Raw genomic sequence first — 21,726 nt, 5'->3', positions numbered from 1 at the left:
CACCTCCCGTCACTGCGCTCTCTGGATCTCGACGCCGTCACCGTCGAGGCGCCGTTCGCGCCGGGCACTTGGTGCCCGCGGCTCGAGGAGCTGGACACATCTTCTCCTCCAAGATCGAGCACGCCCGCGTCGACATCCGCCTGCCGCTCCTCAGGTTAATTCATGTCCCTGGACGAGGTCGACGTCAGCCCGCCGGGGAGATCGCCGCCGTCGTTCGGGGAGATCACCGTCGACGCGCCGGAGCTGGTGGAACTCGACGTGGACTGCTGCGCGTCGGGGTCCACCGTCGACTACAAATCCTTCAAGCTGCGGGCGCCGAGGCTGCACCTCCTGTGCCGGCGCAACCCGTTCGCGGAGCGCGGGTGGCCATCGATGTCGGCAGGCCGGGCAGCGTCAAGGTGGGGGTGATCCAGCTGAGGTCTGTCTACACGCGCGAGATGAAGGACTACCAGGAGCAGATGATGCGAATGCTCGAGGGGCTGCTCCCGGACCTGCCGCGGGAGAGCATCGCCGGTGTCGCAAGGTCAGGCACAGCTCCAGAGATTTCGTTCTGCTTTCTTCGACTGCATAAGGATTGTGCTGGAGTCTTTGTTTGTGCTTTTCTACCACTGCAGGCCTTACATGACGCTGGAAGAGTGCGATGACTCTGATGATGATGAAGACGAGCCCAAGGACAAGAGGCTCACTTGCGACATCACTGCCCTCATGAGCGGCATCTGATTCCATGTGCTGCTCGGTGGGTGTTTAAGAATAGACGAGGTCAGGCTTCTCCGGGTCAACATTTTGTTTGTTTGGTTCAACATTTTTGTATCGTAGGAAGAAACCTTCTCCGGGTCTTCAAATTTGTTGATAAGCTTGCAGCCATCTGATGCTTGGTGAGCAGTCAGGACGCAGGATATATTTGTTCTCCTCGAAAAATTAAAAATTAGGAAATCTTGTTCTCAACAGAAAGAGTCAGCAGTATTCTCCAGGTTTTATTAGCCAAGTCAACTTTATCTTGCCCAAACTTTTCGTTCAGCGAACCGTTTGTCTGTTTCTTCAAATTATGTAATGGAGCGCAAATTGCAACATATATATGAAATTGACTAAATTCTGTAAATTTTTTAACTAGAGCCCCATTCCATACCTTAGATATTTAAGGTGCATCTCCTAAATAAAATATTAAAATGCCATAGCAGAGATCCATGTGACACTAAATCGATTTGACACTAAAACTTGGGCTATTCAGGAGGCTTTACTGGAGTGTTCTTTGTGAGGTTCCTCAGTTTCATCAGTCAGGGAGGTTATTACAGTTTCTATAAACATGATGGTAGCATTTGCATGGAAAAAATTTATGTTACCATCACCAATTTTAACCCATTTAATTATACCTCTTTGCTTCCAGTAAATGTGCTATTGATTGGGGGGGGGGGGGGCGAGAGAGAGAGAGATGCGCTGCTTATTGTCGAGTTCTCTGAATTTCCGATCATGAAGTGCAAGGTCCCTGAGAGGCTGGAGTTTGTTTGCCATCCATGCTTTAAGAACCCTCCTAAGATTCTTCAACTTGGTTGGCAGCATCCTCTTGTTTTGTGTTGAGTGGCCATCCATGTTGAACCACTTGTATGAAGTGATCATGTTCCATCCAGAAGTTTTCACATCTAAATAATCTGGCTCTTGAAATATTTGTATTGATGGAAATCCAACAAGGCACATGGTCTGATGTCTCCATTGCGAGAGAAGTGGCAAAAGTACCCTGGTAGCTTTTAGTCTAGGAAACTGAGCAAAAGAACCTGCCCGGACATTTTAAAAGTGGGGATTCCTGCTTGTTTGATGAGGTAAACCGATGACCATGTAAAGGAATTTCAACCAGGCCTACAGCACATATGCCTTTATTGAATATTACAGTATTATTTCCATTTGCTCACGGATTATTCATGTTGAAATCACCTACTATAAGCCAACCAATCTCTTCTGGCATAAGAACGTTTTTAAACCATTCAGTAAAAACAAATCGACCCTCATCTGTGCATGGAGCATAAACATTCATTAAGATCCAAGAGTCTCCTGAATGCAAAGAAGTAGGCTCAATTGGTTGTGCATATTGGTTCTCAAACATCAGTTCCACATCAAAACATGAGCCTTTCGAAATAATTGCAGAACTCCTAGAGGCACCATAGGAGGGGAGGTATAATTTATTGAAAGAGCAAGGGCAGATATGCTTAATAAAGTTAAGATCAAAAGAAGTCTTCTTTGTTTTCTAAAGACAGATTACATCACAGGCTGCTTCAATGATTTTATTTTTTATCTGAATTTATGCCGTCACACTGGTGGAAAACTGAGCTTTAGTCCCGGTTGGAGAGACGTATAGGTCTCAAAAATCCAACCGGAACTAACTAATCGGGACTAAAAGTCCCCATCTTCAGTCCCGAGTCTTTCACATTCCAAGAGAGGACTTTCCAAGATTTATTCTCAGTGGTGAGATTCATAGCCAATCATGCAGGGAGAAAAGATCACTACATACTTAATATGTAGGATAACCACCCATAGAAAGAAGCTACTGGCAAAAAAGACATGCACCATGAGTATATCATTACAGAACAGAGTGAGCACAATGGAGAACTAGGTAGACTTATCATTGACACAGGCTTGGTCTTCTTTTTGAGCTTCACCACCTTCTGGGCCTTAGGCTCTGGTGCTGTTTCCTCCTGGGTTACATACACAGATGAAGACGTAGGTTCTGTTGAAGAGGAAGCCTTCATCTTAGTTGCAAGCTTCTTGACTACCCCTTTAACTGTTTTTTTCTTGGACAGTATGGCTTCACAGTGAGATCTTTTGGGTCCAATTTACAGAAAGTGGCACCCAAAGTTTTTCAGACAATGGGAGACAGTAGGTGGAGAGCCAGAGCAACCTAGGCAATTCTTGTCAGTACAAGTCTTGTTGAAGCCATTTTGTTCTTACCTTTCATCGTCAAACTTCTTCTGATGGAGTTTGATTCAAATATCTCAGGTTTGGAGGCAGGAATTTTCCCCTTCCTCTTAGGGCACTTGGATGTTGCAGGGTTGATCGCAGCAACATCTTTTTTACCTGAGCAAGGGGGGATTGTTGGGGGTGAAACGTTGCATATCATCATCCACTGTATCATCTTCAGGTAAAGTAGAGAGAGCACTTGCTGTTGGAATTTCTGATATGCAGAGCAACTTGAGATCATATGGGCACTTAACTGGTAATCTAAATTGGAGCGTTTCACTATTTGGGGATGTTGACAGGAAGTCCCATGCCTTGGAGAGAAGGAACTTCTTGGCCCAATCAAAGTGATATTGGGAAACAAGCAGCCCAGTAAAGAAGTCTGACCAACAAGAGGGAATATCAATCTCCAGAGGGCTTGACTGGATTGGAGAGAAGAACTTGGCCCACAATATGTAGGTATCTGCTGATGGCTTCATGTGTAACTTGTCAACTTTACACTACATAAATGTTGCAATACTTGCATGTGGAGCAACTTTAGCTCAGGTTTACATAAGAATAACTGCTTTTATTAAAAGAACTTGTAGCATTCGTACACAATCATGATTTACACACGCACACGCACACACAAAATAATAATGTTTACCCATACAATTCTTATTCATATAAATGGATAAATATTTGGAGACATCCACAGACCAATCTTGGTGCACACGCGCCATGTACACATTTTTTCACACCATACAAGCATCCAGGAATTACAGTTTCATATCAAGATAGTATCTTCAATACACTGATGGTAGATCGGGTCCTTGGGATCGGAGGAGTTGAATTTTGTACCCATTTGGGAAAATGATCACTCCCATGCGGGCCACTTCCCCATCATTTATCTCCTTCCATCTGTTCAGACAGTTCATGTACACGCCTGTCAACATGCTGCAACTTAACCAATGTGTGTGGAACTAGTGTTATAGATAGGTCAATAATTACCTGTAGTTTGTGACCAACACATGAAGGAAAATTGCAGTGAAAAGCTTGCTAAAATCTGCTGCTGGACAAGTCCGTATGCCTAAGCCAAATGGCATAAAATTCTTCAACAGTGTGCTCCGTTGAGACTCATCCTGCGTTGGCAGAGTTGTTAATCTCTTATTGAGAGCAATACTGACGCAGAAGAATAATTTTGTCCTCCACTTCTCACCTGCCACCTCCATGGGTTAAAGGTGAGAGGGTCTTCAAAAACTTCCGGGTTTAGATGAACTGCCATGGGGCAAACCATCACCATCCAACCAGTTGGAATTGTATAACCTGCATTACAGAGAGATAATATAAGGAACTAGTATACTATCCTGTCAAAAACAAAAGGCAATGACACTAGCTCAAGAAGCAAGCTAGGGTGTCTTCATTGTAACCACAAATCCAAATACCCCTATGCTTGCAACCCCTACACTGCTCTTGTCCATCCTACCTACCTATGAAGAACCATATATGTAACTAAAATCATTTTTAAAAATACGAAATATACCATTCAGTTGCACGTCCGTCACAGTTTTCCTGAAAACCCCTGGTGTGGCGTTACTCATTCTGGTAAGCTCGTTCACAACCTTAATGCAGAATCAGCTGGCGTAAGTTAAAAAAGAAGGTCCCAACAGCACATCAAGCACCATATATGGAAAAATTATTGGAAATAATGATGCTATAGCTTAGTGTAAAATCACCATAGTTGTGAATGTTAGTGACTTGTATTCCTCCCATGTGAACCCAGAATTTGCATCGCCTCTGTTCCTCACTATTGCTTCATGCTCCTCCTGAAGAAGTGAGAAATCGCTTTGTAAGCAATGTTGATTATGTGATGTGTGGGTGAAATCCTGATCTTGGTACTTATTCTAGAAGTAGGAAAAACAACATATTACATACTTATGTAGGATGACATACTACAGTACTACCTTGAGAGCTTTGAGAACTTTCGGATTGTTCCCAAGAAACTTGAATGCCAAGATGAGGATGGGTGCCAATGTTACAAAGCTAGTAAACAGGAGTGCAACTAATGCATCTGTAGCAAATTTTTCATCTATTGTTGGCTTCCCACTCTGAAGCTCTTCTACAATTAGATCAAGAAAATCACCATGCTTTACATCTGGTCTCGTTAGCCTCTTGCTTAGCAAATCTGACATTATCTTCTGCATATTTTTCCTTCCCTTTAGACAAAAAAACACCAATGGACTTAAACATCATAAAGGTAAAATCCATATTTTGAGGCGATATCTATCTAGATCTGAATATTTTGTAGAAATTTCGTACGAATTAACCAACTCATTAAATACTTTTCTGATATAGCTACATTCTGCAAGATAATTATATTCTAAGAAAATGTCAACAACATAATTTACCTGCATGCATCGGTAAAATGTTGTTCCAGGGACATATAGTGGGAATGATATCAACCCCTGAAGAAATGCACTGTAGTTCTTTGTCAATTCTCTTGACTCTGAGGGATCGAGGTTAACCAACTTCTTGGCCACCAGATCAATAATCATTATCCGACAAATGCATATCAATCACATTTCAGGACTGTATAATGTAAGGTTTCACCACACATGTTCATTACTATCATATCACCTTTCAATATATTTTTTTTAAGAAAATGGGGGCATCTCCAGCCTCTGCAAAAGTACATGCAGCCGTTATCTTATTACAAAGTTTTCAGCTATCCATAATTTCAATATAGCATATTGCAATCTAATCTTTTTTTGAAACGAACCAGGCAGAAGAGCTACCGATTATATTAAAAAGAAGATGAAACCTAGACTTGGTATTACAACAAAAAAAAACTACAACAACAAGATCGGCCGGTTGGATTGGGACCTCAACACGTGCCGGACAATTTCAATATTGCACTCTAATTGTACAAAGGTGTTTAGGAGTTTCAGATTATTTTTAGTCATTCAATATGGCGTGTAACTGTCTTAGTCCATTGGCTATATTCCTTCTTCAAATCTTAGGAGAAAAGACATTTCCGAGAAATAAGTATTAATACTGTTAGGGAAACATAAAACTAATTGCTTGCCCAGTCTCCTAAATACTCCATCTGCTCAGTAACCCAGGCACGTTTTATTCAATCTTTAAACATACTCTTTGACCATTGATCTCATTAGGTATATCAATTATGATTTCAGTATTAACTGAGCATGAACGCTTTTGAAAATATGAATAATCTAGTTGTACAATTTCTATTCACTAACATGGACTGATTCTGAAGAATATACATATATAAAATTTAACTTGACCAAACGAAACATAAGGGGGAACACTTTAATTGTGGGCCTGGTCTGGTTTCCTTTCCTTGTAATTATATGCAAGCTAATAGTTATCGAAAGAGAAGGGTCTTGCTTCACACTTACATCCGGGGTGCTATCATGAACATCAATGACATATTTAGTGGCCCATTCTGCAAAGTTGTCTCTTATGGCAGCCTCTAGTTCAGGAAGAAGGTTGTGCTTGAGGTATTCAAGGCCAAATAATTTATAAATGGAATTCCGGATGAACTTGTGGGGAGGGCCATGAAATCCATCGATAGTCTCCTCGCCAATGATTATATTTGCTGCCTCAGGGTACCAGCTCCGAAACAACTTACCTTCTTGCTGAAATATGAACCTGTTGACCTCCGGATCTGCAGAAACAACAAGAGGCTGTCCCACCAAGCTTGTCTTGAAAATCGGACCATACCTAACAGTCACAAGAAGAATCAGTGCATGATAGAAAGGGTAGGTCGCAGACACGGACACCGGCCGGTTACTGTACCTGAATTACTTTTATATATATGTAAATTACAATCTTTTTATATTCCATTCATAAAAAGAGCTTCTCCACAACCCAAAAAGGTTTTGAGAACTATGAATGCACAATTTATGTATACTTTTCTTTTATAATTGCTTCTCTAGAGATCGCGTCCAACAATGCATAACGTGTGCACAACTACATATACTTACACCACAAGACCGTATGTACTCTAAACAATAGCAAGAATTTCATTCTTAGAGATTAGTGTTTATATGCATACCAAGAAGAAGGAAGTCGTCTGAGAGTAGCAATAATTTGAAAAAAAATAAATTGTTGGCATCATCATGTGCCAAATAATAACCTTCCTTAATTCCTTCATCTCTTAAATAATAATATTGTTTTGGGCACTATAATTTAGACAATTAACTTCAGAGTATATTTGTGTATGCCAATTGTTGTGTCTTGGAATTAATTTAGACTATTAATTTTCACTGCTTTTGGTTTATTTGGTTCTGTGCATTTGGTAAAAACACCACGGAGGAGGAAAGCAAAAGGGATGTTCAGAATATCTCACCTTTTCAGTCTTAGCTTGTAGAAATCTGGGATGTCCAGAGAATAGCTGATTTTGAAGAACTGAATGCTCTCACCAACAATAGGTAAACCCATAGAACCAGGTGGAGAAGTTCCTTTGCATGGGGGATTCATCCATTTGTATACCCAGTGTAGCAACCATGCAATCAACAGCGTACCAGCACAGAGGCTGGCACATGTAACTTGTAAACTCACCATGGTGCTACTGCTACAAGCAATATGGCCGGGTTTCCAGACAAGAGACTCAGGCTTTTTCTAACTAGCTTTGTTTTGAACGTGCAGTTGAGACATCCTTAGAGAAACTTATATAGAGGAATAGAATATGTATTTGCCAGTTGGCCCTGAATTCTTTGCCACACAAGTTCAGATAATGTCAGACGCATGGGTGTTGGATGAAGTAGTGTCAATAATGTGTCCAAAAGTTACGTCGTGTTTATCTGTGATTATTAAGTCTATACCAGAAAATAACTGGCTGCATTATGCCAATAATGACAGGCTGCCCAGTCATATAAAGAAACCATCTTTCTGGTGGAGAGATATTTTGAAGTTGCTTGATCTTCATAAAGATATTGCAGCTACAGTTCACCTACAAGATGGTAAGTCCTACCTACCTTCTGTGGGATTATCTCTGGAACAACCAAGTGGCTAAGCTAGTTTACCCCATCTCCATTCCTTTGTCAAGGACCCTAGAATAACACTACATAAAGCAGTGCAGACTCAACAACTCAGCAGACTTTTCCACCTGCCTCTTTCTGCTGAAGCCTTTGTTTTTTTCTTTTTTTTTGAAAGAACTCTGCTGAAGCCTTTGTTCAACTGCAGTTGCTTGAGCTTGATCTACAGGGGGTAATCCTAACGAATGACCCTGATGCGTGGGTGTATATCTGGGGAAACTCATTGTTCACCTCCAGCAGAGCTTACAAACATCTTATAGGCCATGCATGCAGCAGTTCACCCATCCTTCAAATGGATCTGGAAGTCCTCTTGCCAACATAAGCATAAAGTTTTCTTTTAGCAATTACTCAAAGACCGACTGAGCACAAGGAATATCTTAAGAAGAAAGGGAATGTCACTGCCAAGTTACAATTGTGTGCTGTGCCCGGCAGCACGAGAAGAAACAACAGAATATAAGTCTAAAAAAAAAAGAAACCACTTACAAGCACCTGTATAGATTTTACATTCCCAGTCTAGGATACATGTACACATCTCACATCTTTGTAACCATATGCACCTTGGCGCTTATTCTGGCAAGATCTTTCCAACGCATTCTGCATACAAGGTTGTTGATTAAGCTCAAAACTCAAGTCCATCTCTGTATAATCTGCACAAGACCATATATAAGTGTGTATATCTTTCAGGTTAGCACCAGCAAAAGGATACCTTGTTTGAGCTATTTAAGCTTCACTAGCAAGCACTCTGAAGTTAAGCTTACACCATCCCCGAAACTATGTATTTAGCACATGTTTTCTCCATATGATCTGGAAACCTGCTAAAGTACAAAATAAAATGAGGGATATTCAAGTTATCTTTATATCCTTAACTGAATTCTTGGCATCTCTGTTCCAATCAGATGTAAGAAGTGAATTCCCGAGGCAAAACATTCTCTAACAAAATATCAAACAACCCCTCTCACTATCTCTATCTATCTACACAGTTAATCTTTGGTGTTCTAGACCAAACCTTTTTCTAAGGGTGATAGGGCATAATACCCTATCACTATATTGGTTCTAAACTATATAAAAAAATTAACATGTGTGCCATCAAACTCTTGGCACTACTAGAAATATGAGCATTCGTCCCAAGCCTTAGTACCAGTCATATTTTAATATTAGTACCGGGTCCAAATTTGCGGGTCCCCAAAGGCTTTAGTACCGGGTCCAAATTTGCGGGTCCCCAAAAGCCTTTTAGTATCAGGTCGTAACACCGCCCGGTACTAAAAGGTGCCTTTTAGTACCGGGTGGTGTTATGACCTAGTACTAAAAGGTCTAGAACTTCTAGATCTTTTAGTACTAGGTCATAACACCACCTTGTACTAAAGGACCCCTTTTAGTACCGATTTAGTAGTATCGGTTGAACAACCGGTATTAAAGGGGTATTAAAGGGGGTTTGTGACCAGTATTAAAGGTCAATTTTCCAGTAGTGTGGCACGGTCTGCCTAACCTAAGATCAATCCTTTCTAAGGGTGATAGATCCACATACCTCCACCGACAAGTTTTCGATTTCGGGGACTAAATCTTTTCTAAGGGTGATAGGATGTAACACCCCGAAATTTTAACAAATCTTAATTGGTAATTAAATGGCTAAACATCATTTTGTTAAGGGATAAAAAAACAAGTGCTTTCAATTTTCCCACAGTAGGCGTATACAATACAAGAATATACATAAGTATTACAAAAATGTATTGATATACAGTGCTTTTGCATTTTACATACAATAACAATGATCATATAAGATATTATATTTCCTGCACACAAAAAAGTGGGGGTAACAAGTTAACAAGTACACACATCTTGGTTACGTTTTTGCCTCATTCTCTACTATACAACCAACTCTGTACTAGTGCATGCACCTAGGCGGCGCTGCCATGAACTTCTAAATGCAGAGCACCTAGCCGGCCAACTTGTAGCAACAGTAGTGCAAAACCCTTTTAGTCAGCCAATGAGAGACTCAAGTTTTCTCCCAGCCAATCATAGGTTGACTGCAAGAGCATGGCAAACCGAACATCGAATTAGAGATAGACAACAGCTTGGGGGGAGAGGGGGAGAGAGAGAGATCAGTAACAAAAGGCTTTCGGTACAAGGCTGAGGAGAGAGAGTGAGCATTCCCCCACCGAGCTAACAAAATATAAGCTCCTTGTTCCTTCGTGCAGCAGAGCACATCAAGAACCACTTTATGAGAGACCAAACCTTGCTTATGAGAGACCATCAATCCAACCCCACGGCTAGCATCATGGTCTGTGGGGCAAGTCAAGAGGAGTTCAAGTAAAGAGCAGGCTATTCAAGAAGAAGAACCATTCAAGCAGCCAAGACTTGTAGGAAGGGGAGGACCAGCGTGGGAGAAATGCAAGTCAAGAACTGCAGTTGAAACTTCATCAAGTGTCACACCCGGTTAAAAAAAACAAATGCTACCTATATGTATGTCAGGATCAAGTTTCATACATATAGTGACATCACCAGTGAATAAAAGTAACAGTGTTTCATAAATAAAAAAAGTTTATTAGAGATATACAACTTAATCCTAGAAACGAAGGCTCCAAACATCACAGGCAATCGACTACGGGGTCATGTACACCTAGAACTTAGCATTATCTTCAACAAACTTCATAGCAATCTCTTCTTCTAAGCAACAGTAAGCAAGGGTAAGTACACTTATGGTTGGTACTCAGCAAGGCCACAAGAAATAACCAGAATAATGATTTAAGTCCATCTTCAAATTTATTAATTATGTGAGTGTCTAGGCCGCTCTTGACCGTGAGCATGGCTGATATATCAGTTTTGTACACTTTCACCACAAGTCACGTAAAATTTCAAAAGAACTTTAGACCCAACCATGCTGTGCAAAGTAGGCACTTATCACATTACCAAGGTGTGATTGCATAGGGATGCTACGAGGCCTTTACAAAGATTCCCTAGTAAGGATAGCTCGCTAAGGTTTCATGATCAGCGCAATGCATAAACCTCTCTCAAACTGCGAAGCTACCATAGAGCAAATCAGTTTGAGGGCCTGGCTATACACCAACTATTGTCTCCCCCTCTTGCCACTTTCAGGTAAAGCTACCACAAACTAGAGTTTCTAATTAATTAGCCAAGACCAGAGCCATGTAGTTATTGTGGTTGCACTGTTTTCCTAGGTGGTTCTCCATGTTCCAATTAATGCATGCATGGTATTCTTGAAAATAAACCACAGGTAGAAGGATGCTTAGAGACACTTGCCTTTCTCCAACAAAAATTTACTCTTACTGCTCTTCAGCTCTTGCTTTCTTGAAACTCTTAATCTTCAAATCTTTCAAACAGTGATCCTTCCACTCGAAGCAATCATTGGCACAACCATACAAGGCAAATAAATAAGTACAACTAAGAACAATACACCAATCAAAGAAAAGCTTTAAAAGAACGTACTAAAGGATAAGGCTTGATTCTAAGATCACGAAGGCGCATAAAACACTAAGAACGATGGTATTATTGAAAACATACATCCATCGAGGAAACTTTGATTGTAAAGGAAAGACAAGAGCTATATGCTACATTTATTTTTATTTAAAAAACACATGTAAATGATACTTTTAGAAAATAACCTAGGTTAGAGTTAATTCAAATTATATTTGTATCTGAAAAGACAATGTAAAACCTACTCAACTTTTATTTATAAACATTCGTGTATAAATTATGCGATTTAAACATTTAACTTTGGAAACTAACTATATGCAATAGCACCTAATCGATATCTTTATATGTTGCATCGAACTAGATAATTTATAATTAGAAACTCATTCACATTGGTATTAATCATATTAACACTTGCTTATAGAAAATCGTTGTATAAACCTAATTAGTTTTTTAATTAGAAAAGCTGAGTAAATAAGCATTAATCAAAATTCATATCATATTTATTATCAAAAACATGAAACATGGCGAAACAACGTTGCTAAACTATAGCGTACGATTTTAGAAGATTAACACAACAAGAACCGATGAAAATGAAGCTGTGGTTGAGAAGATACACTATCAAAAGATTTGGGTTTATAAAAGAAGAGAATTATGTGCTTCCATACATTTTAAAATTAGAAATTAATGTAGATGATATTTCAGAGAAATATCCTTTGTTAGAATTAACTCACATTATATTTATATTTTGAAAACACAAAGTAAAGCTTATTCACATTTTAGTTACAAATTTTCATGTATAGTTTATACCACTTTATACATTTAATTCGGGAAAACAACATATGTGGGAACATCTAAGCACATAACTTTATGATTCTTGCTGAACTAACCAAATTACAATTCAAAAACATATTGATATTTACATTAGCCAAATTAATATTTAATTAAGAAAACTCGAGATGTAGCCTATGTAACTTTTATTTTGAAAGCAAATTGAATAAACATTAATCAATTGAACAATTATTATGAAACCAAAGTGTAGATCTAATTAGATTTTATTAGAAAACAAGCTTCAAAGGTATTAATTTAATTACAAAAGTGAGGTATAACTCAAATTAGGTTTTATTTAGAAAACTCAGTTAAATAGGATTAGTCAAATTAATACTAACCATGAAACATCGATATGTAAACCCTTGTTGGCGCTAAAAGTCAACCGATTGACCCTCAGCGTTGGATACACGACCCGGGAGAATCTGCTTAGCTCCTGTTCGGGTGGTCGCCCTGGTGCGGTTCGCGTGGCGTGCCAGCCAATCTGACCTGTTGATTGGCAAGGAAGAAAACGTGTCAAATTCTAGGGTTCCGATCGGCTAAGGTTCCAATCTTGAAAAGCGTATCAGCGAATTGGCCGATTTGCTATATTAAGATAATCGGCTATGATACAGCCGACAATCACGTAGCGATTGCGAAGAAAACTACTAGAGTAAACCACACAAAGCTACTAAAGCAACACTTGAAATAGATCTAATCGGCTATGCGATAATGATGAATGAAAATAGCAATAACAGAGCTGACAGTTCAAATCTCAAGCTGGATAACTAGTGATAAAACTAGAACAATAGATAAAACCTACAATTCTAGTAAGTATCGATAACTAGTGAATAAATCTAAACGAAACGACAGCGATGCGCCCGAAGTTAAAGCTTAGATATTACTCGATAAACGGAACTTACAGAATCGGCCGGAGATCATTTCGATGCAGCCCTGCCAACCCGTACGAACTCGTGAAAGAAGAAAAGTATTGGCGAAGTCGCCGACTTGAAAGTAAAGTACGATGAAAAAGTAGATTTGTTTGTATTGATTGATGTGTTGTTTACAAATCTCTGAGGATGGCTATTTATAGCCTGTTACAACCAATTTCCTAACCGACTAGGATATATCTCTAATCTTAAACGAAAACGAATATTTACAAACACAACTCGTATCGGAGTTGGTTATTGTACTCCCACAGGCCAATCTTTTTCTATCTTCTTTCTCTGATCCACTTTAAGCCCATATTGGACCAATCACTCCAGCCTTCCAATCGGCCGATCTCCACCAACTCCGTCCGCCAAAACACTGTAGCGCCAATCGGTCGATCCCCAACTGTAGCACCAATCGGCCGATTCCCAGTCGTGACCTTTTAATCTGCCGCATCATCCAATTCTTTCTTCCCTTGACGCCGATTCCATATGTGTCAAAATCTGGCGTCAACACCTCGGTACCCTCCTTGCTCTATAAAAGGAGAACCAGGGGCCCCGAGACCAGGAGGACTCTAAAGCCACCAGAACGCACTCACTCTCCTCACGAGCATTAGTGCACACCCAAGAGACTTGGGACCAGCTCCCTCTCTCGCCTGTTTGTAACCCCTACTACAGACCTTGCGTGAGTAACACGAGCAGCTCCTCATACTGGACGTAGGGCTTCCTTGCCTGAACCAGTCTAACCCCGTGTCCTCTCACGCCACCATCCGAAGCCTTACGCGTATAAAAGAAATTTACTAGCCGTAGTCTTGATCCGCTAATCTTGACAACGACAAGCCTCCACTTATGTAATGGGTTTTGTAAATAGTCTACGTTTAATACTTCTAATTAGTATCTAAACATTCGATGTGACACGTGCTAAAAATAAGCAAAGGGAACCAAATGCCCCCATAATATACGGAAGTGGGGAAAGCTCAGTATTTTGACCATATGAGTCGCATCTCAGAAATGCGACGGCATATTGGTAGGGTAACCATGGTAAAGTGATACAAACCTGTGCAGGGTTAAATCGTGATTCACGTCATGTCTCCTAGTATATATGGAGGCTACGGGATCATACTATATGGGTGAATAGTAGATTTATTAATAACTCTTTTCTAAAATATGCCAATTTTGATAAATAATTTATATTGGAGAATGGAGATGAAAATGATTTAGACATGCATTTCATTTGATTTATTATATACTTGTTGAGTACTTATGTACTCCCCCTTCATATAAAAATGAGATGGATGTATTAAAAGGCAACATATCATGTGCAAACCAACCAACCTGTGCAAACTTGGAAACTAACAATCAGGACCACTAAATGCTGATCCAATGGATGGGGTAAAAGGTGGGACGATTTTGCGCTTAAGCCCCCCCACCTGCCAGCCTTTATTCCAAAAAACCCCTGCCCTCTATTTCCCCATCGCCCTAGGCGTTTCACTGGGCAGGCCGCCGCCACACCCGTCACGCCGTGCGCCCGGTGCCAGTCCCGCCGCTGAGCGCCCGTGTCCCGCCGCCGCCCGTGTCCTACCGCCACCCCTTCTCCCTCCGCTAACAGTTTCCGATGCCCGATTGCCGCCAGGCAGGTCCATCGTTGCCATCGTGAGTCCTGCCAGCCATCGCGAGTCCCGCCAGGTGAGTTCATTTTTTAAACTACTGGCCAACGTTGATTCCTTTTTTAAACTATTGGCCAACGTTGCCAACGTTGATTCCAGCAGCACAAAAGTAACTCACCTGGTTTTTTTTATCGTTCCGCTAGTGTGCCCGATTTCCTTTTCGTTTGATCTGCTACTCCATCTCGTGACCTTGTGTTTGCCTTGCTATCTTGCAGGAGAATGTACCCGGACGGTGCGACGATGCGGAACGACGGCGACAGCAGCATGGCCACGTGCAGCTCCGCCCACGACATGGACACCGGCTTGGGCGAGACATTGACAGGGAATGACGCGTCAAGTTATGGACAACGAACGGGCATGGACGGCGGACAGCAGCAAGAGCTGCAGCAGTCATGGACAGGGAATGACACCCTCTCTAAAGCCGTCGCCGTTGATCCCGCCGTCGCCGGACTTACAGGAAGAAATTTTGAGGCTGCCACCATGAATCATTTGAAGCCTGTGGTTGGAATGACGTTTGATACACTTACAGATGTGGAGAAATTTTACAAATCATATGCACATGATGCTGGTTTCTCTGTTCGTGTTGGTCAGCACAAGAAGCAAAATGATGAAATATTATTCAAGCGGTATTATTGTTCAAGGGAAGGGTACAGAAAGGAGAATGTAAAAAATGTTATTGACGAATCCGGAAAAAAGAGAAAGACACATAATGTGATGGAAACCAGATGTGGTTGTGAGGCACATATTGTTGTCAAGCTTTGCAGTGACAAGAAGTATCAAATAGCTTCAATGGTTGAGGAGCACAGCCATGGTTTTGTGTCACCAGATAAGAGGCATTTGCTAAGATCCAACCGTAATGTTAGTGAGAGATCAAAGAGTACTTTGTTCAGTTGTCATAAGGCCAGCATTGGCACCTCACAGGCATATAGACTTCTCCATGTAAGTGAGGGTGGATTTCAGAATGTTGGGTGCACGTTGAGGGATTTACAAAACTATTACCGTGACCTCAGGAGCAAAATCAAGGATGCAGATGCACAAATGTTTGTGGCACAACTTGAGCGAAAGAAGGAAGTAAATCCTGCCTTCTTTTATGACTTTATGGTGGATGAACAAGGACGACTTGTTCGTGTGTTTTGGGCAGATGCCTTATGCAGGAAAAACTATAGTGTTTTTGGTGATGTGGTTTCGGTAGATTCAACATACACTACTAACCAATATAACATGATTTTTGTACCATTTACTGGAGTCAATCATCACTTGCAAAGTGTTTTCCTAGGGGCAGCATTCTTGGCAAATGAAAAGATCGAATCATATGTATGGTTGTTTAACACCTTTCTTAAGGCTATGCGTGGAGTAGCACCTCATCTAATCATAACAGATGAAGATGCGAGCATGAAGGCTGCTATTGCTCAGATTCTACCGGATACAACTCACAGACTTTGCATGTGGCATATCATGGAAAAGGTACCTGAGAAGGTCGGACCCTCTATAAGAGAGGATGAACAGTTCTGGGATAGACTGCACACGTGTGTTTGAGGCTCCGAGACTTCAGATGATTTTGAGTCACAATGGAATTCTATCATAACAGATTTTGCACTCATGGGAAATGATTGGTTTTCCACAAAGTTTGCCATGCGTCAATCATGGATTCCAGCATACTTTATGGACATACCTCTAGCAGGAATCCTTAGGACTACGTCACGATCGGAGAGTGCAAATTCTTTTTTTAACCGTTTCATTCATCGAAAATTGACCTTTGTTGAGTTTTGGCTAAGGTTTGACACAGCATTGGAGTGCCAGCGCCAAGAGGAGTTGAAAGCTGACAATGCAAGTCTTCACACCACTCCTAAATTAATGACACCATGGGCCATGGAGAAGCAATGTAGTGTGATATATACACATGAAATTTTTAGTAAATTTCAGGAACAAATCGTAGCTGCAAGAGACCATTGCATTATTCAAGGCATTACAGAGTGTGACGATATAAAAATTGTCACCATCAGCAGTCTATCTGGAAAAGAGCGAGTGGTTCAGTTGAACAAGTCAGACATGTTTGGTAGGTGCTCCTGTAAATTATATGAGTCCTATGGCATCCCGTGCCGTCATATCATACAAGTGCTTAGAGCCGAGAAGAAAAATGAGATACCATCGATTTATATTATGAAGAGATGGGAGAAAAGATGTAAAAGGTTTGTATTGTATAATTTTTTTTTCTATAGCTGTTTTGTAGAATAGTCTTGATCAGATATTCAATTTTACAGGGAACTATTCTTTGATGAAGAAGGTAACCTGCTGGATGAAAAGCCTGAAGATCCTATGGAGGTGGCAATGCGGAAAAAGATTTCAGATTCACGCAACCAGTTTGAAGATCTTATCCAAATGGCCAAGAACTCTGAACAAGGGATGGACTTTTTATTTTCTAGTTTATGCAACCTAGTAGAACCTCTCCAAAAGATCACGCCTGCTACGAGAGTTAATAAACAAGATGAGTATGAATCTTTCCTTGGCAGTAAAATTCCAAATGAAGTCGAGATACATCCACCAAATGATATCAAGTCCAAAGGGAGATGCAAAAGAATTAAGAAGAGCAAGGAGATGAAGGTTGGAAGCAAGGGTAAAGGTAAACGGACGTGTGGAAAATGTAAGCAAGTAGGGGATCATGATGCACGCAATTGCCCAAACAATGTTGTTGGCTGATTTTTCAAGTTCATGTAATCATTTAAGACCTTTTGGAATGCTTGTTGAGTGATATTTCAAGTTCATGGACCCATTGAAGACTTTTTGGAATGCTGCTTGTAAACACTTTCATCATAGAGCATATATCATTATACAACATGAACATGGAGTCCACTGCAATTTATTTCATCAGTGCATTTGCATAAATATCATTGCATTTACATCCTTACACATAAGTCAGTCATTACACATATTACTGCCTTACACAGAGTACATTCAGATTGCTAATGAATCACTAATTTCATAGCAAATGCAAGACTCAAAGTAACAGCTAGAGGCAGCCCTTCAGGAACAGCAACAACAATAATAGTGACTGCTGTTACAAAGTAGTTCACTATGGTCAACAATAATCGGCTTCTCAATTTCGGATGGCTTCAGGCTTCATCTCACGTTTCCTTGGTAAAACACGTTTAGTGTTCTCACGTCATAAAACATTTAACCTTAGATTTCCTTGGTAACCACGTTTAGTGTTCTCACGCAGCAGGAATAATTTTAGAAGATCTCTTAACCTTAAAGTTTATAGCTGGCTTGACTCTTTCGTGAATTCCTGTGGAATATTTTGTTAGCAACAAGAATATAAAAACAATTAGTAGCTTTTAAGCACGATTACATCCCAAAGCCAACACCTATTCTTAAAAAAAAAAGCCAACACCTATTCTTCAAAAAAAAAAAGTCAACACCTTTGACAACTTCATGTGAAAGGGTAGGAATATAAATCCCAGCATATGATTCACCAGCTATGTAAAATGGATTTGTCAGGAACTCATGGTAGAGCTGAAACCACTGTTAAGAGTAAAAGAAAAAAGAAGAGAGAAAGAACTCAGGTTTTTGTTCCTCAAGAAGATGATAAATATCCAGAACCAACATGATGAACCTCTACATATACGAATACGATATACCTTGAGAAGAAAAGTATGCAAATCATGAGCAGTTTGAAGGTCGCCAGTTGTATAAGGTTTGGACTTATCCTTCGCGTATGACAGATCAACACCAGCAGGGGAGTCCAAGTATATCACACTAGACACCTGAAACGAAATGGAACAACGCAATTCTCGTTAAGATTATTGAAGAACAGATAGTTTCTGCACTTACATTATGTAAATAGATCCAACCTTGGACCAGCTGTACGGGTTGCGATGAAGCTTTGGCAGGCTTCCAGCTGACCCTCCTGACTCAAAGTTGAATGGTCCTGAACGAGAAAGCCACAGAGGATGCAGCATCAGTTCCAGATTCAGAAGGCACAAGCTAGTACTGAAAGCTTCCCCTTGTTCCATGCTCCTGAAAGCTTCAAATCATGCTCCTGAAAGCCAGAGGGTACTGAAAGCTTCGAATCATGCTCCATCCTCCTATATTTCCCCTTGTTCCATGCTCCTGAAAGCTGGTACTCTCAAATCATGCTTGTCATAATGCTTCATTTGAATTCTTTATCAAATTATGACAACACAGCTTGCAAACCTGCGGGCTTGCCATCAATCTTGATATCAAAGTAGACCTTGTGGGTGACCTCCGTCAGGTCCTTCTTCGCCTGAAATCCCGATAATTTTTTCCATGACGCATCCATATCGATATCCGTACAGGAAAAAAAAACAAATCAGAAATCAAACACAACAGTTAGCTACTTGTATAGTTGGATCCGTATCTAACAGATTCAGACACCAGCGCAAGCGTCGCAGATAATCAAATCGACGAATAGCTAGAGCAGTAACGCGTACTAATCAGATCAGATCGCGGAAACAAACACGCAGATGGGGAGAAGGAGAAGTGCAAACTATGGGTAGGTGGGCAGGGGACGGACGAGGTTGATGAGAACCTGGGCGAGGCGAGCGTCAGGGCGGCAGCGGGGGACAGGGGCGGCGCTGAGGGCCATGGGCGGCGACGGCGAGCATGCGGGCGGTGATGGACAGGGGCGGCGCCGGGTGCACGGGCGATCCCTTCGCGTGGCGGTGGCCTGGGTGAAATGGAAGGAAAGGCACGGGGTGATGGGGAAACAGGAGGAGGAGTGGAGTTAGAATCGCCGGGGGGTTTTTGGAAAAAAGGCTGGCAGGTGGGGGGGGCTTAAGCGCAAAATCGTCCCACCTTTCACCCCATCCATTGGATCAGCATCTAGTGATCCTGATTGTTAGTTTCCAAGTTTGCACAGGTTGGTTGGTTTGCACATGATATGTTGCCGTATTAAAAAGGTGCCACATCACTAGTGCAGGATAAATATTAGATAGGTAAACCCAATAAAGTTGTTATTTTCTTTTTCTTAGATAATATTAGTTGGCTCTTTTATGATGAAATGTAACGAACAATGTAAAGTCCTAACTATTGTTCTGTTGCATCACTCTGATTAGGATCATTATTGGAGGAAGCGTTGCTTTGTTGGATAATTATCCTTAAGCTGGCATGAAAATGCGGGGCGTTACACGTGGCAACTGAGATGTCCAGTGTGTTTTGATCGTTTTTCTTCATAATAGTAATATCAAGTAAGAGACCAAGGTAAACACCAAGAAAGCATGAGGAGGAGAAGCAGTGTATCAAGTAGAGTCCTCCACTGTGTTTTGATCATATCGGTAGTATTTAGCATATTAGTAGAGTGAACCAGCATATGTATTTTTTCTCTCGTTTTGATCATATTGGTGCCTTGGTGGGATAGAAAATATGGATCGGAGTTTCTTCTGATAGATCTGGAATGATATCTACTCCATATTCCATGGAAGAGCTGCGGGAAAACACTATAAAGTTGTTCTTGCGACTGTGAAATGGTGAAACCTTTGTATCATTTATCAAAATTGCTACCTATCTGTCCTCGATGATCGATAGCTAGGGAGGCCTGGCACGGCTATACACCACACCAAACGATGATGGTGATGATGGCTCCTTTCAAGGAAATGGTGATGATCATCTCAGCCTACAAGGTGAGACTGATGACGAGAAACCTGTACGTCGAAAGCGATAGTTGATGGTACGTAGTTGTGGTGACCTTGACTGTGACCTGAAGGGGGCACGTGGAATTGGCATAAGACCTAACTGATGCAGACAACTCCTAGCTAGTGATCGACAGATTTCTTTTGGTCTATTTTGGTAGAAGCTAACATGTGATGTGTAGCTCAGCTTTTGCTTATGTATTTTGTGCATGTGAGATGATGACATGTAGGCATGATACAATAGTGCCATCTAGATTATATGTATGCAGATTTAGTGCTGACATGTTTGCTCTATGCAAAATGGACTTGTAACGTAACGAGCAAATGGATGTTGGATATAGGATCTCCATATTGTTGTTGCTAAATGGACTTGAATCGTGGCTGTCGAAACATTGATCCTATTTATATTCTATTGGTTCTGTGCAGCTATTTTCTTGGCTAATTAACTTGGGTGTTCTGAACTGCCAAGCAAAAAGTTTAAAGTGGCGGGATGCTACTGCCAAGAAATCAAATTTACTTGGCTGTCGAAAGCCACCAAGGAAAACAAATTTCTTTGCTGCCTGTCGAGGATAGATCTCTAGTACCCGTAAGGAAGGAAGAAGATGAACTCCTACTAAGATTCCACCGTAATCCTACTAGGACTCCTCCTTGTAAACTGACCAGTAATCCTGTCCCCTAAAGTATATAAAGGAGGGCAAGGGTACCTAGATCAGCAGAAACATCATCGATAGCCAACAACTAGACTACTCAACACCCAAGCGCAAGGCGCAATACACAACACCCCAAACAGGACGTAGGGTATTACGCTACTACGGTAGCCTGAACCTGTATAAATCCGTGTCTTGTGTCCTCGCTTTTACCTTCGAGTTCCAGGTCCGGTGATCCCCCACTGACAAATCGACTACCTCGGGTACTCCATTGGTAGGTTGCCAGATATAAAATACCGACAGCTGGCGTGCCAGGTAGGGGTGATCGTCGAGATCATTAGACGAGCTTGAAGAACCCTCCATCATCAAGATCAATATATTCGATGTAGCAACACCGTCGTCCTCATCGTGGGCTTCGTCTGGATATTCGACGTAGCAACACCGCCGGCCTCGCCGTGGGCTTCGTCTGGATTCGTCGCGCGGCCATGAAATCAACTACCTGGACTCCGCATCCAAATCGATCAGCTAGCCAATGCAATTCTTTCACTCGAGGTCCAAGGTGGAGTACGGCTCTGAATTGTGCCGCGGCAGCGAGATCGTCTCATGGTCGGATTCCGATT

The 21,726-nt window shown here is 41.2% G+C and overlaps 2 protein-coding genes across 5 annotated transcripts; both read right to left on the bottom strand.

The window, feature by feature from the left end:
* Nucleotides 1-3,490: 3,490 nt before the first annotated feature.
* Nucleotides 3,491-7,616, bottom strand: LOC101758174 (cytochrome P450 87A3). Its single transcript, XM_004955820.2, has 9 exons — nucleotides 7,295-7,616; nucleotides 6,342-6,666; nucleotides 5,331-5,387; nucleotides 4,887-5,138; nucleotides 4,659-4,748; nucleotides 4,466-4,544; nucleotides 4,142-4,248; nucleotides 3,934-4,064; nucleotides 3,491-3,843 (listed from the first exon to the last, which is right to left on the bottom strand). The coding sequence occupies exons 1-9, from the start codon at nucleotides 7,507-7,509 to the stop codon at nucleotides 3,729-3,731; spliced, it is 1,371 nt and encodes a 456-aa protein (XP_004955877.1). The 5' UTR covers nucleotides 7,510-7,616; the 3' UTR covers nucleotides 3,491-3,728.
* A 10,039-nt stretch (nucleotides 7,617-17,655) lies between these two features.
* LOC101756686 (serine carboxypeptidase 1-like) lies at nucleotides 17,656-19,520 on the bottom strand. Of its 4 annotated transcripts, none has more exons than XM_004955816.4 (6): nucleotides 19,361-19,520; nucleotides 19,006-19,075; nucleotides 18,663-18,928; nucleotides 18,450-18,575; nucleotides 18,231-18,333; nucleotides 17,656-18,097 (listed from the first exon to the last, which is right to left on the bottom strand). In XM_004955816.4, exons 3-6 carry the CDS (start codon nucleotides 18,822-18,824, stop codon nucleotides 18,024-18,026), a joined length of 465 nt encoding a protein of 154 aa, XP_004955873.1. In that variant the 5' UTR covers nucleotides 18,825-18,928; nucleotides 19,006-19,075; nucleotides 19,361-19,520; the 3' UTR covers nucleotides 17,656-18,023. The 4 variants fall into 4 exon arrangements, with proteins under 4 accessions (XP_004955873.1, XP_004955875.1, XP_022679794.1 ...); XM_004955818.4 differs by having other exon boundaries at nucleotides 18,663-18,921; XM_022824059.1 differs by having other exon boundaries at nucleotides 18,663-19,075.
* Nucleotides 19,521-21,726: the final 2,206 nt, after the last annotated feature.

The sequence above is a fragment of the Setaria italica genome, chromosome II, assembly GCF_000263155.2.
Source record: "Setaria italica strain Yugu1 chromosome II, Setaria_italica_v2.0, whole genome shotgun sequence".
NCBI classification, from domain to species: Eukaryota; Viridiplantae; Streptophyta; class Magnoliopsida; order Poales; family Poaceae; genus Setaria; species Setaria italica.
This window is presented reverse-complemented; position numbering and strand designations above follow the sequence as displayed.

Coding starts and splice junctions, on each gene's coding strand:
- LOC101758174 (XM_004955820.2), bottom strand. CDS start 7,509: ATGGTGAGTTTACAAGTTACATGTGCCAGCCTCTGTGCTGGTACGCTG. Junction 4,749..4,886: donor AAGTTCTCAAAGCTCTCAAG/GTAGTACTGTAG, acceptor TCACTTCTTCAG/GAGGAGCATGAAGCAATAGT. Junction 4,545..4,658: donor CACTAACATTCACAACTATG/GTGATTTTACAC, acceptor TTCTGCATTAAG/GTTGTGAACGAGCTTACCAG.
- LOC101756686 (XM_022824059.1), bottom strand. CDS start 18,824: ATGGAACAAGGGGAAGCTTTCAGTACTAGCTTGTGCCTTCTGAATCTG. Junction 18,334..18,449: donor TGCATACTTTTCTTCTCAAG/GTATATCGTATT, acceptor TACTCTTAACAG/TGGTTTCAGCTCTACCATGA. Junction 18,098..18,230: donor TTCACATGAAGTTGTCAAAG/GTGTTGACTTTT, acceptor AATATTCCACAG/GAATTCACGAAAGAGTCAAG.